This window comes from Eleutherodactylus coqui, chromosome 13 (assembly GCF_035609145.1).
Source record: "Eleutherodactylus coqui strain aEleCoq1 chromosome 13, aEleCoq1.hap1, whole genome shotgun sequence".
NCBI lineage: Eukaryota > Metazoa > Chordata > Amphibia > Anura > Eleutherodactylidae > Eleutherodactylus > Eleutherodactylus coqui.
Window position 1 is genome coordinate 22356485 of NC_089849.1, and position 15230 is coordinate 22371714.

The 15230-nt window shown below is 45.7% G+C and overlaps 1 protein-coding gene across 1 annotated transcript in view; it reads right to left on the minus strand.

The window, feature by feature from the left end:
• Window positions 1–841: 841 nt before the first annotated feature.
• The window catches only part of LOC136587709 (thyrotropin-releasing hormone receptor-like), a 64048-nt gene continuing 49659 nt past the window's right edge, over window positions 842–15230 (minus strand). The window contains exon 2 of the mRNA XM_066586439.1: window positions 842–1417. Within this exon, the coding sequence (XP_066442536.1) occupies window positions 1007–1417 (411 nt within the window). The 3' untranslated portion in view covers window positions 842–1006. The remainder of the gene's footprint in view (window positions 1418–15230) is intronic.

Here is a 15230-nt window from a genome sequence, read left to right on the forward strand (position 1 = left end):
TTAAAACTTCCATGCCATATGATAATTAGTGCTGAATAATCTGGAGGGCATGCCCAGACTGAGCCATATTCCAAATACTTTGTTGTAACCCAACCTCTCCGCCCTTGGTTGAAGTGAATGATGTTCCTTACGTCCTCTGTTGGCCAGTGAAAAGGCTGACATCCTGGAAGTCAGAGCGAGAGTGGTACATGGGCAAAGGAGCCCGATGAGTCTGCCCACAACAGGCCAGGCTCTTCTGTGCATGCGCTGTTACTCCTCTGACTTCAGGAACATCAGTGTTTTTACTGGCCTATACATTACGTAGGGTTCATCATCCAGGTCAATCGTAGGCAGAGGGGCTGAGTTACAAAGAAGCTGTCTTTGGACTGATGGCATGGTCTGGACACGTCCACCAATTTGTTCAGCCTTCCACAGAATACCCCATGCGAGTTTTAAAAGTTATAGTTCCTAAGGTATGTGGGTGCACAAGGCAATTATAGATATACGTTTCGGAAGGTAGTTTTGTGACTGAAAGTGCACTGGAGATGGTTTATGGGATGAAAACAGGTGATAAATTCCCTTTAAGTCTAATCCTAACCATAACTCTAAGCCTAGCCCTAGCGCTAACCCTAATCATAACCCTAATCATAACCTTAATTCTTATCCTAACCATAATCCTAAACCCAACCCTAATTGTAGAGACATAACTTGCAGTTTCTGTAACAACGGCCCCTACCAACCATGTGCCATTTTTAATACTGTGGTTTTTGTATGAGGCAGAGGGGCCTTTGGATTTTTTATGTACCATAGCCCAGGTTGGACTGCTACCTTTGCCCCTAGTATAGTTAAAACCCTGGAATAATATGATATCATTAGTCATCAATGGCTTCTTGGCAATCACTTTTCAGGCCCAACTGGTTGTCCACATATGGCGACCTCTAGTATGTGTAAGTCCCCTCAGCTTGTACAATGCGTTTTTCAATACATGACAGTAAAAATACTCAAATGTACAATGAAACAAGAGAAATCATGCAACGCTGTAGGTTGTGGTGGTATCTATACACTTCTCAGGAAAGTTGACCTTTTTAGATGGGAATCCATTGAGGTCCTCCTGGACTGTTAGGTCATGGTCAGGACTGTCATGGGAACTGTCTTTCATGACGCTGTAGTAGACAGGCACGTTGTACTTGGCAGCCTTTTCTGTCCTTTTTGGTTCACATTTGCAGAGGTTCTTGAAGGCCGCCCGAAACTTTTGTGACATTAGGTTGTAGATGATGGGATTAATGGCACTATTGAGGTAGATGCAGAGCCTGCAGAAGAGAAGGAACCAAACGTTGAGGTAGGGTGGATCCATGAAAGAATTCACCACCACCAAGGTACGATAGGGCATCCAGAGGAGGGCAAACAATATCACAACCACTGCCAACATCTTGGTGACCTGGGAGAAAAAAACATGAATGTGGTCAGATGAAAAGAACTGGCAAAATAAGAGGAATACTGTACGACTGTTATTAACAGGGTTTTGAAAAATTTGACTACTGTAATTCTTTCCAAAAACAGTGATAGATCTCTCCACCTGTCCGTAGGTTGTAAGTGGTATTGCAGCTCAGCCCAATGTACTTCAATGGACAGAGCTTCAATATTAGATGCAACCTAATGGACAGGTGACTGTGGAAGCAGCCATTTGTACCTGCCATGACTTAAAGAGAACCCACTATGTCCTCATGTCAACAGGGCCGGCTGCATAGCTTTGATTCTATCACAGCCTTTATTTTGTTCATAACTACCCCCATTCCCCTGCACCGGCTCTCCTTAGATTTGACTCTCAGCACTTGGAATGAGTCAAGTTGGGGGCCAACAGGCAATTCAAATTTGATTGGCAGTAAGCAGCCGGGATCGCTCAATTGATGCATTCCAAACACTTGGAGCCAAATCTAAGGCGAGCTGGTGTTCATGTGTTTGCAGAATGCGCTCCACCAGAAACTAATGTCAGTTGAGATGTGATCACTGCTTCAAGAATCCTGGACACAAGCAAAAATAGCTTCCTCATGGTTATATCTGGCCATTTCCAAAACTTTCTGTCATCTTTAATACAGAGGTAGAAGATGGGATATAGTGTAATAAAGCTTTGGCAGCAAGAGAAGTATGGACAAGTCCCTTGTATTATACTCACAAACAAAAATGGTAAAACAGCATAAAAACAATCACGCAAATTTCCTAGATTCCTCCTCTGCCCAATTCCATTAAATTAAGTTTCCTGGAACAGGCTGACTCACCAAACTAAGTAATCAGAGGAGAAGGGTTGCCAGGCAGGATGATGTGGAGCCGCTGTGCCACACACTGGTTTGGCTATGGGCTAACTGTGGTGGCAGCACTTAGAGAACCCTGGTTTTTACACTCAACCCCTGCAAGTGGGATGCCCGCTTTGCTGCGGGGTCTCCAAGCCATTACACACACAGCCATTGCGCGGTACCTGTAGGTCTGAACAGGTGTATAATACAGATACAGGTTGAAGTCAGGACTGGTAGCAGAGATACACAAATGAAGGGCAGGTGGCAGACTTGAAATATCCAGGATACAGAACCAAAGTTAAGGAGTACAGAGGTCAGGATAGGCAAATACAGGCAGAGAGTCAGAACCAGGAACAAATGAGGGCTTTTTCACCACTGGCAGGAATGTGATCAAATTGCTTAGACATCCACCCTAGGTGGCGGATGCCTAATATATCAAGTGCAGAAACTGGATTAGAGGGGGATGAGTAAAGGTAGCATGCAGTGGCTCTTTAAGACGTTGGGTGGGAGCGTGCACGAACCCTATGGGCAGAATGCAGGAAGCGAGCAGAGGGAAAAGCAGCAACACGGCGGTGACCCTTCACGGCTGCAGGAGCAAGTGTAACAAGTGTCTTGCTAAAAGAGGTGACCAAGAATCCAATGGTCACTCTAGCAGAGCTGTGTGCAGATGGGAGAGACTTCCAGAAGGTCAACCATCACTGCAGCCTCCACCAATCTGGGCTTTATGGCAGAGTGGCCAGAAATAATCTTCTCCTCAGGGAAAGACATGTGAAAACCCTTCTAGAGTTTGCCGAAAAGTGCCTAAAGGACTCTCAGACCGTGAGAAACAAGATTCTCCAGTCTGATGGAACCAAGATTGAACTTTTTGGCCTCAATTCTAAATATTCTGTCTGGAGGAAACCAGGCACCGCTCATCACCTGCCCAGTATCATCACTACAGTGAAGCCTGGTGAAGGCAACATTGAGCTGTGTAGGTATTTTTCCGTGGCTGGGACAGGTAGACCGGTCAGGGTTGATGGAAAGCTGAATGGAGCATTGAAAACCTGATCCAAAGTGGGCAGAAGGTTCACCTTCCAACAAGACAAAGACCCTAAGCACACAACCAAAATAACTGAGGAGTGCCCTAGGGACCACTCTGTGAATGCCCTTGAGTAGCCAAGCCAGAGCCCAGACATGAACCTAATCGAATATTTCTGGAGAGACCTGAAAAGGTCTGTCCACAGCCGGCCCCCATCCAACCTGACAGTGATTGAGAGGATCTGTAGAGAAGAATGGCAGATAATCCCAAATCCAGGTGTGCAAACCTTGTGGCATCAGACCCAAGAAGACTGGAGACAGTAATCACTACCAAAGGTGCTTCAACTGAGTACTGAGTACAGGGTGTGATTACTTATGTCAGTGCAAAGTGTTCGTTTTTCATTTTTTTTAAATGTACAAAGTTTTCTAACATTCTGCTGTTACTTTGTCATTATGGGTTATTGAGTGCAGAAACATGAGTAAAAAAACTTGTTGCTTTTTCTGAAGGAAAACATGGAGATAAAAGTCAACTGTGAAATGGAAAATAACTAGAGATGAGCGAGCGTACTCGGATAAGCACTACTCGCTCGAGTAATTGGCTTTATCCGAGTATCGCTGTGCTCGGGTCTGAAGATTCGGGTGCCGCTGCGGCTGACAGGTGAGTTGCAGCGGGGAGCAGGGGAGAGCGGGCGGGAGAGAAGGAGAGAAAGATCTTACCTCCGTTTCTCCCCGCTCTCCCCTGCAGCTCCCCGCTCCGTGCCGGCACCCGAATCTTTAGACCGGAGCACAGCGATACTCGGATAAAGCCAATTACTCGAGCGAGTAGTGCTTATCCGAGTACGCTCGCTCATCTCTAAAAATAACCATCTACAAATTTACTGCGGTTTAGTAAGTTCAGTATAATTCTCTTCTCCTTGAGAACAACTTAAAAAAGCAGATTTAAGGTACCAGTACACATGATAAAATATATTGTAGATTGCTAGTAAAGCAAGCTCTCCTTGTAATTCTACAGCATATACATGAGGACTGAATCCAAACAATATATATATATACACCGGTCCTGTGCCTACAGAATTTCCTAGCATCAAATCAATTGGTAGGGGATATCAGCCTGTCAGGCCAGATAGCTAAGACAGAGAGCCCTCACTCTGAAAAGGGTGTCCACGTACTGCAACCTAACCCAACTGCACCCCTATTTATTCCCTATACTAACACATTTCCACAATAAATTAGAAGTTCATGGATAAACAATGCAAAGATTGATTAAAAGACACAAAAATGGGGGTGGCATGTAGGAAAACAAATGATCAACCCCCTTATAGTGTGTAATGAAAGGCAGAATAGTTGGACTCACATTGGAGCAACTTACTTTGGTGTGCTTAGATTGCAGTACAGGGTTACCCCTTTTGGGGCAGGTGCTCTGTATTACCTATCAGGATTGACATGGTTTTCGGGACAGAGTGACGTGGGCTGCAGAAGTGATGCGCCCCTATACCCATGTGAACAGCCCTCAGCTATCCCTAACGGTCTCTTTGAAATGCATGGAGCGGGGGTGTACATGTGCAACCACCACTGATTTCACCTAGGATACATTGGAACGCCGTTCGTAGGATTAATGGGGGTCCCAGAATTTGGACCCCAACCATTCTGAAAGTTATCATCTATTCTGTAGGTAGTAATGACTTTCAATCACAGTGTAATAGGGGTTGGCAGCCTTTATAGTGAACAATACATAATGCTATACTGTCTACTGTGCCAAATCCAGATTAAAGTTTGTTGGCGAGTTGCTAAAGTCTCATGATGCAGTCATGACCCATGACTATACCCCTCCACCAACTGAACCCCTGTTCTACATATCCATGGTAAGCCCTCGGGTTGATGACTTCCATGCCAGGCCTATCCCAAGACCCTTACAATGGCATAACTCAAAAAGCCCCTTTAACGGATCACTACTCATCTTAGTAAGACTTACACCGTTTCTAAATCTGTCTCAGTTCCTTATTTATCTCCGGAGGAGGATTCATGTTTCCTTCTATGTGGATGCCCATTGTTGTATCATTTTGTTTTATGGTACCACCTGGGGCGCCACTAACTGCTGCCGCCTCCGCCTAAGACGTAAATACTTGTGTTTCCCATATGAATTCATCGTCTTGAAATTGTTTCATTTCCCTTTATCAGCATGTACTCCGCACACAGCGCCTCTTACATTCCTCTTTCAACTACCACTTCTTTGAATTCATAGTTTGAAGTGAAATTACAGAAGACGATGGCACAATAATTGACTCCTGCGCTGGTGGAGATACGTTGTCTGCACATAGCGTTCCTCCTCCTATGTTCTGTGACCCAGTTTGGATAAACAACGCTATGTATTCATAGGTATGAGTGTTTTGTTCGTTCCTACGTGCCAATGGAAATTGCATGAATACACAGACATCTGCCTCTGTCTTGACAATCCGTGGACTCCACGACTGCTGAAGAGTGGGCTTTCAAAAGCCCCTGGTGAGCGGATGGACTTATTTCAGCTTCAAAAAGTACAACGAAAGTCACAGAGGATGAACAATAATAGCTTTTTAGCACATTGCTAAATGTCAGAATCCCTGTGGATCATAGTGGGTGGGAAATGTGAAGATTAGAGGGAATCTGTCGTGGCCGATGAGCTTCACCACCAGCAACATCTACATCTCTAGAAACAGATGAGCTGGAACAATAGTTGCAGAGTATGTAAAAGAGCTGTAAGTCCTCTACATGGAAATACGCTGTTTCCACGAAAATAAGACCTACCCTGATTTTTCGGGATTTTTGGGGAGGCTTGAAACATAAGCCCTACCTCAAATATAAGCCTTAGCTGCATTACATAAAAAAACAAAAAAGCAATACATTACCAAGCGGGCTCGGTCCATGCCCTGCCATTGCCCTCCGGAGCTCCAGCATGCTTCCTGCAGTCCTCAGCCATCCAAAGAAGATGACTTCCTGCTTACGGGATTCATATATCCCGCCTCCATGAAGCGATGGCTCTGATTGGTTCTTAAGCACTGCTCAGGCAATCAATACAACATTCAAAGAACCATTGCGATGGCTGTGATTGGTTCTCGAGCGCTGCTCAGCCAATCGATGTAGCGTTGTATGAACCAATCACAACGATCGCATTGTGGAGGCAGGATTTATGAATTGGCCAATCAATGCCGTGGCTCAGGAACGTGGACCGAGCCTGCTAGGTAAATATAGTAAGACATCCCCCCCAAATAAGACCTAGTGCCTCTTTTGGGGAAAATTAATACAAGACAAGGTCTTATTTTCAGGGAAACATGGTAGAACTGAATAATAAATGCCTAGCTACCTGCCGCCACCACTAGGGGGAGCTTATTGTATACTGTGTAAAATCATAAGCTCCCTCTGGTGGTAGCTCCTGGTAGTGGGAACATTATTACTTAACTCTATGTAATGTATTAGAAGCCCTGTATGATAAATGACTTGCTTAAAGGGGTTGCAGCAGAATTCAATTTTAACACCTACTAATAGGATTGGTGACAAAAGTCTGATCAGTGGGGGTCTTATCTTGAGAATGGGGGTGAAGTGATCCCACAGTGAGGGGAGATTGAATGGAGCAGCGGTTATGCATATGCAGTGATATTCCATTGATTGGAATGTCAGAGACAGCTGTGCGCTTGCTGTTGGCTATTTCCGTCAGCCCCATTGAAATGCATGGAGTGGTGCTGCACATGTGTAACTGTCGCTCCACTCAATCTAACCTCACTGCAGGTGGGTGCAGTAAACCCACAGTGACCTGAAGTTAGGGTTGTATTCTTAGTATCGGTCGGGGTCTCAGTGGTGCGATCCCCACTGATCAGACTTTAAGTTCTGCCTTTTAATGAACTTGTCATTTTTAGGAGTAAAATTATGCACCTAAATACTTCTTAGCATATTTTTCTACCGGTGGAGGATTCATTTTTCTGTTACAGAGCTCTGAATCCCTTACATAGAAATAGTTACTTTGCCTGTAGCCACCACAAGAGGGAGCTCAGGAGCTTACTGCATACTGCTTATACATTGTAGCTAATGTTAACACAGTATACAGTAAGCTCCTCAGCTCCCTCTAGTGGTGACCGCAGGTAGTCAGGTTATTTAACTTTATGTCTATTCAAAGGATTTGGAGATCTGTATCAGAAAACCAGAGATTTTAAGAAACTATTTGGCACCAAACGTTAAAACTTAAAAATAATATGGCATTAAAAGATGGATATATACAGCAGCCTTGGAGCAAGACCACACACTACAATAAGTTTGACTGGGTCAGCAGAAGAAGAATTGAAACGAGCAAAGTTTGATATAGTACAGAAGCAGGGGCGTATACACGGGTGTTGTTAAATAGTTAAAATTTCCCTACCACCTTGCCTTTGCAGGAGATACCCTCATTAGGGTGCACTCCCATGGATACTACCTGAGCTCCTCTCTTAATGATCAGGCAGAGTGCTCCTGAATCTCTCTGCCCGATCATAGAGAGATCTGTGCAGCTGTAATAGAGGAATGTATTGGGTTTTTTTTTGTATTTGCCATATACATTTAATTTTAGGGTCATTGTGGAGGGCTCAGGGAGTGGCTGGTTCTGGTGGGACTCCATAGTTATAGTACCCGGAAGTGGCTGAGCGTGTGGTGAGCTGAATTGTGAGCAAGACATGCAGGATAGCTTCGCATTGGCAAGGAAAGCCGAAGAAAATATCCTACGGAAAACAAAGAGCAGGTGACATTCACAGGCCTACAGGCAAGAGGTCATGCTTTGCACAAACGCCAGATCCTGCTGTCTTCATGAGTCCCTCCCATTGTACTGAACTTCAACTGCCCTCTAATGTGTGTTTACAGCTATGGTCGGCCTGCCTTTCAAGTACCTGGTCACTGGATGCGGGAATCAGAATTATTTATTGGCCCGTGTAAAAGGACCCCAAAGGCTGTTTCACACGAGCGTATATTAGCCGATATATGCTACCCATCTGATGCATTGGTTTCCAATGCATCAGTTCAGACGGGCATATTCCCGATTCGTAAAAACGGCTGTCCGACAAAGATAGAGCATGTGGTTCGCATTCTGGCTGGTCGTTTCTGTGCTGGCCAGAAAAATAGTTCTGGAACTATTTTCAGCTGAAATACGGGAATGGGAGCCTATGAGAGCCTATGAGAGCCGCCAGAGAAGGGAGGTGGGAGGGAGTTTAGCAGTGTGACTGTTAAACTCCCTCCCCCTTCTCTCCCCCTCTCTGCCCCTTGCCGTCTGTCTGCAATGGGAGGGGGCAGGGTGTTAGCTAGTGTGCTAAAGTCCCGCCCCCTCCCCTTTGCCAGCAGCTCCCATAGGCTGGAGTAGAGAAAAGGAGGGACTAGCTCTGCTAATCTCCCGCCCCCTCCCTTTGTCATAAGCCAGCAAGAAGCGGAGAGGGAACGGAAAGGGGGTGGGAGTTTAGCAGAGCAATACCTTTGCCGACGGTATCTCGGGGCTGCGATGTATATGCGCCGCAGCCCCGGCCGTCTGTATGGGCGTTAAAACGGGAGTTGCAGCTGTGACTTGGTGACGGATGCCTCTTGTTTATGTGATTTTCGGCCACGCTGCGCCCCTGTGAATGAAGCTTAACCTTCAGCAAACCTACAACACAATGAGATAATCATCATCACTGACTTTTTATTTAATTAAGAAAATAGGATTATAATTACTGGTAACACATAATTAATTACTAGACCTTTTATCTTCATTCCTTCCACTGAATCTCAGGTGTCCATCAATTTGCTATTATGCAAATCAAATCAGTACTGAAGAAATGCAAAAATGCGAATTTGACTCCCACACCAACCGACCAGAGAATTGACATTTTACCCGCGCCTATATGACCTTTGAAGCTACAATGAATGAGGCGGCTTAATATAACGAGCTTCTAAGCCAAGGAGATCAATATGTATAGTGGAGATCATTAGTGATGTAGAGATCAACTCCCTTTATCTGGAAGCAGTAGTCATGTACCGCAAATACTAACTACCCTGTTTCCCTGAAAATAAGGCATACCCTGAAAATAAGACATAGCATGATTTTCCAGAATTTTTTGAGGATGCAAAATGATTTTTCAGGCTTTTTGAGGATGCTTGAAATATAAGCCCTACTCCAAAATTAAGCCCTGCTAACAGTTAATTTAAAAAGTCAATTTAAATAGTGTCCAGGCAGCTATACATGCAAAAAAGTTAAACCTTTTTGAACAAAAATTAATATGACACTGTCTTGTTTTCGGGGGAAACACGGTAGTGAACTAATGGCCAAATGCCAAACCTCAAGAAGATGCGATTCGGCCAAGCACCCCATGGGGCTGTATATTCAGGTTATTTATCTTCCAGATTAGAAGATAACAACACAAACAGCTCAATAAGGCGGTTGGGGCTTATTTTCCACTCAAGATGGCCATCTCCTATAATGACTGAATGCGACATGTGCCCTATTGCAGTATATAGGCATCCTATAGGTGGTACCCCATTTAGGACCCCTTTATATGAGTGAGAGAGGAGAGTTATTGAGTTTCCGCAGCTCCGCTCTGCCCGACGTGCCCCTTCTACGTGTGCAGTTTCCACAGCAGGTACAATGTATGGTTGGCATTGGCCTAATATCCAAGATCTGACGTTTATTGAAGTCAGAACTGAAACATTAGGCCCCCAAATACCCAGTGCAGTCGGCGCTCACCCTTCATTGTTTTGTAATGTTACCTCCGGTCCATCTGTTAGGCGCAGTCAGACGAGCGGTCTTTTTTTGTGCTGCTAGCAGTGCACAGAACGTGCTTCTAGTAGGAAACCAATAGGTTCCTATAGAAGTGCACACAAGAGAATGCTAGCAGCGCAAAGCGGCACACCTAACAGATATAGGACATGCTGCAGGTCACATGTAGCTCCGTGGTGCGCGGGAAATTGGAACATACTGTATATTTTTTGTGTGGCCAAATGCGCAGTCCTTAAGGCTGCTTTCACACGGCCGAGAAAATCGTGCAAGATTTGTGCGCTGTGAGACACATAAATCTCGCAGGACTATGAACCCATGGCAGGAGAAGGGAGTACTGGAAATATCAGGTGGGCCCCTGGCTCCAGGTCCAGACTCCCACCCATCAGACGCTGCCCCTGTCACCCTACATCACATCTTGCAGACCCTTTCATGAGAACAGACCTATGTGCAGAGCTCTGTGAGTTGGGTCTGTGACGCTGCAAGATACCGCAGGGCCTTGAGGGAGTTGCACACAGCTGGTAATCTGGTACCCCCAGTATGGAGGAAACCAGAGCCCTCTAGTCAAGGCACCTGCCAATCTCTGTAAGAGACTCGCCGGTGTGCCGCTGAATGTTGCTAGATTGAATAAAATTGTTGTTCTTCTTCAGCATGAATTGTGAAGGACTCTCCGGGGCGTTGGGTGTTTAGCGCCGGTCCGCGGCACCGCCGGGAACTTTTGCCCTAAACACAAGGCCCGCGGGCTGAGTCCAGCCCGCTGCCTTGTGTTATGTGGCCCGCGGCGTGCCGACGCCGCTGACCACTGAAGCGATTATCAGCGGCGTCATTAGTTCCGCAGGAGAGGACTAGGGGAGAAAGCATTCCGGGCTGCACACTGACGTCAGGGCAAGCAGGGAGGGAGCGACACTGACAGCAGGGAGGAGTTAAGTATATGGGTTGGGGGGGCTGCTTACTACTGGGGGGGCGGCTTATTACTGGGTGGGCTGCTTACTACTGGGGGGCTGCCTATTGCTGGGGTGGGGGCTGTCTATTACTGGGGGGGGATAAATTATATGCTGCCCTATGTGTGTGCTGGGGGGGGGGGAATAGACTATATACTGCCCTATGTGTGTACTGCCTGGACATTCTAAATGTCATAATTAAATAAGAATGCACTAAACTACAACCCCCTTCATAACCCCGCCCCATATAACCAAAGCCCCGCCCATGTCCCGCCCAACCCTGCCGGGCCTTGTAAAAATGGTCTTGCTTGAAGCCGCTCCCTGGTGCCAAAAAGGTTGGGGACCACTGTTTTACACCCACACTGCGTTCAAACCTTGTGAGCAGGAGCAGTTCGTTGCACAACAACAAGATGTTGTGGCCTGGCCCAAAGCAGAGGCTTTTCCAGTGGCGACCGATATAGGTGGTGTCCAACCCCGACTGAAGCAGGTAGAGGGCAGGGAGAAGGTTTACCCTGTGAACCCAGTACTAATAAAGTCCCCCAGTCAATATCCCTGAAGGTGTTGGATCCAACAGACCTGTCACAGATCAGCTGTTATCTGTTGGGCAACCTGGCAGTAAGTGTTGAATTTCCCTGCAGTGCCGCCACAGGGCAAGTGAAGCATTACACATTGTCCATTCATATCCGTGAACGGTCTGTGTTATAGAGGACAGGATAAGTCCTCCAGAGTGAGAGACGCTCTTTGCAATCGCTCTCCACTCCCAAAAGATGAGGATCCTGGATAGAATTCTCTAACAGTGTGTCTGAAAATGGGTTTTCTAAGTTGGACGACTCCTTTAAGACATAGAGTGAACATCCGTAAGAACTGTCTGATGTTTTGCTCAGTCACCAAAGGCAATCTGACTGCATTCAATTACAAAGTGGGGTTAATTTCTTATTAAGTGTATGCATGGCGTGACAACCACTATATATAAGTACTGCCTTTGACTAGGAAAACCCTGGAGACATCTCACAGCCAAGAAAATCTTGGCGTCTTCTTTGTCGGAGCCAAGTCACGTAAAAGTCTGTTCTGTACACAGAATCTACTAGCAATGAAAACTGGAGCTAAACATCTGCTATGACTGATGGACTGCTGAGAGCACTCTTCATCTTCCTCGTACTTTTATGAGGATCTGACTGTGTGCTTATATTACACATTGTTCACTGTGTACCGAGGAAGAGCTTAATTACTGTCGTATAATAGCCGCCGCCGAGGCGTTCTGTGTATGTGGAAAACAGATAAGACAGTAACTGGGATATTATTGCAAATATTGGACCTGGTCAGTCCAGACACATAAACATGAAGTACGGTCTTTTGTGTGGTAGGGCTTTCAAGAGACGGCATTCAATTATCTTCTAATAACTCCGAAGGGTAAGCCGTGTCTCTCATTGAATTGCCTTTTATTCACCATTCAGAAGAGCTTATATAATTTGTTCACATAAAGTATTGTTGATGATATAATGGTCTGATACCCAGAGAAATAAACGACTAACGGCACAATTACACCAATTTTCCCCCATGACTTCAGTTAGAGTCGAGGACTTGGATGCCTCTAGGAAGTCCATTGATTGATTCTCTGGATAACGTCTAGCAGAAGTGGAATCAGACCAGATGGGAGTAATAGTTGGGCAACAACAAATGTAAAACTATCTCAAAATGTATCAGGAGTATAAAGGGGGTGGGTAAAGTATGGTCAAGCCAACTGGAAGTTGGCACTGGGAGTCAAGCAGATACTGGCATGTCAAAAGTCTGGTAATGGAGGTCAAGTAGAACCAGTGTAGCCCAGTGTGCGAGAACCCACTGTGTTGTGAGGAGGCCTTGGTATCTGGCTTGAAGTTTCTCCAGTGATCTAGAATGGTGTTGGTAGCACCGAGGCTCCAGGGATAGCTTATATAGGGTCCGGGAGCTGACATGCATGCTTTCAGTAACAAACTTTAATGAAACATTAAAAAAAATAGTAGACAGTTTAAGTCATGTACCGGTCAGTTATTACAGGGGACCCGTGTTAGCAGTACTGCATTAAAAGTCCAGTATCCATATAACGGGGTTCTACAAAGTCCTGACTGGGTAAGTGGGATTTCAATCTACAATCTATTCCTCCTGTGTAATGGGTTTCTCAAAAGTCCTTACCCGATCACCAGTAATTTGGTCTCTGGCAGCTCTGTATCACATCAACGTTGTCGGGCAAAAGGGAGGAGGGTATTGAGGAGACCAAAGTCTCTCCGATGGTTGTATGCAGCTCAGCCTTTATTCAAAGAAACATCTGTCCCATTGAGGAGCTCATGCCCGTAAGGCTAATCCTGCGCACCGCGGTTTCTCTCACACCATGGAGTATCCATTGGTCCTCACTCCAAAACATGGCTTTATAGACTCAGGGGAGTAGCCCCAGCTCCTCACACTGCAGCATAGCTGCACAGACAGAGAGGAGCATCTCCAGCTCCTCACACTGCAGCATAGCTGCACGGACTACCTACTTCTTATCTCTTCTTCCTTCTCAAAGACCAGCCCCTCACTCCCTCTAATCTTTGAAGTTACTGTCGTTCACAAGCCACCAACATAGCAAAATATCAATTGAACAATAAAACAGCAACAATCTTAACCCCCTTATAGTGTCACTGACTTATTTGGCTTTGGGCTATTCCTGAGGGCTGATATAAAGGTCTGTGTTTTTCACCCTTCAACCCCCTATGAAAGCGTCCGGCCTTCTCTGCAGAGAAGAGAACCCCTAGATTGTTTCCTCAGAAGTAGTCTCAGTGCAGTGATATCTGACCCAGCTGGGTCAAAAGGGACCGGAGTGTGGTACCAAAGGGACAGACAAGGAAGTAGCCAGTATAACAGGCCGAGGTCAGGCCAGATGAAGTTCAAGCAATATGGTAAAGCTGGCTGGAAGTCAGGGTAGGCAGCAATCAGGCAAATCGTAGTCAGAAAACAGCCTCAGGTCAGAGTTGGGGAAAGTTAGGTATACAGGCAAGGGTCAAAACTGAGAAACATGCAGAATACTGAAACACCTTCACGTGGAACACTAAGAACCTTTTACTTCTAGTTGGGGAAGGTGCCTTAAATAACTTGGGAAGAACCAGAAAAAGCTGGAGATGGAAAAACTGGGTTCATGCACTGGCCCTTTGGGCAGAGGCAGCAGCTGAAGCATTGGTGCACTATCTGCCACACAGAAGACACCGAGCAGTAGGATGCCATAGCTGTGACAACTGGTGGGGAGGGGGAATGAAAGGAGGCATTACTATCTGGCAGCCATAACAGCTGAGTTAATGGTAATGAAGGGATTAGTCCAGGAGAGTTCACAGATGAGTTAATTCAATAATGATGGTCTAGCAGAACCGGATATGTGGTACCGTACAGAGCTACCATTTTAAATAAAGTGCCTTCAACTATGGTTGGTTGTGTGACCGTGCCCATGGTAGGTACTCTGCTCCCTCTACATGACCATGGAGCAGTGGTAGAGCATGCACACTTCCACTTCAAATCTAAAGGGCTGATGGAAACAGGCTAGCGCCATTCTAGCAATCAGTGGAAATCATGCTAGAAGTGGCTTCATTCTGCTATAGGCGTAGATCATCCAGGAAGTCATCCATCATCATCTGTAGGAGATTCAAGTACTGGTCTGCGTTGAGAGTCCCCTGAATTAACATGAGCTCGCCAAATTCCATCTCACACGTTCACGCTTAAACTTGCATGCTCTTCTGATTGGGTCGTGCTTTACTAGTAATTTGCAATGCATCTGTAATAAATCAGCTCCTTGTTGTTCAATAACACGGTTCCACAATGATGGAGTCAGCCCTGGACTGCACTAACGAATGGCTCCATGCATGAATCGTAACAGAAGGAGGCCATTTTGAGTTCCCTCAGTCATAGCAGCGGTCCCACAGGACTTAGAAAGAAGTTGATAGCGGATTTCTGCTTCTCACATACTATTCTTCAACTTTGCAATTCGGTTTTACTCTCTATCTCTTACAGGGGCTACAACACAAAATTGAAATCCATGTTCTGGGGCCCAAGGGGCCTGTGGTTCATAGCATCATGTAGCGCATCCACACCTTCTAATTCAAGTACACTATTGTTATATCAATATAGGACACCGGTATTGAGATGTAGTTTTTGACTACTAATCACTAAGGGTCTCCCTCCCTTCTAATTTGAGGTCATTTGAAATCTGTCTCTAGTAGCAGAAATAAGAAAATGGAACACAAGAAGCAGAGGAAGGTGATGACTCGT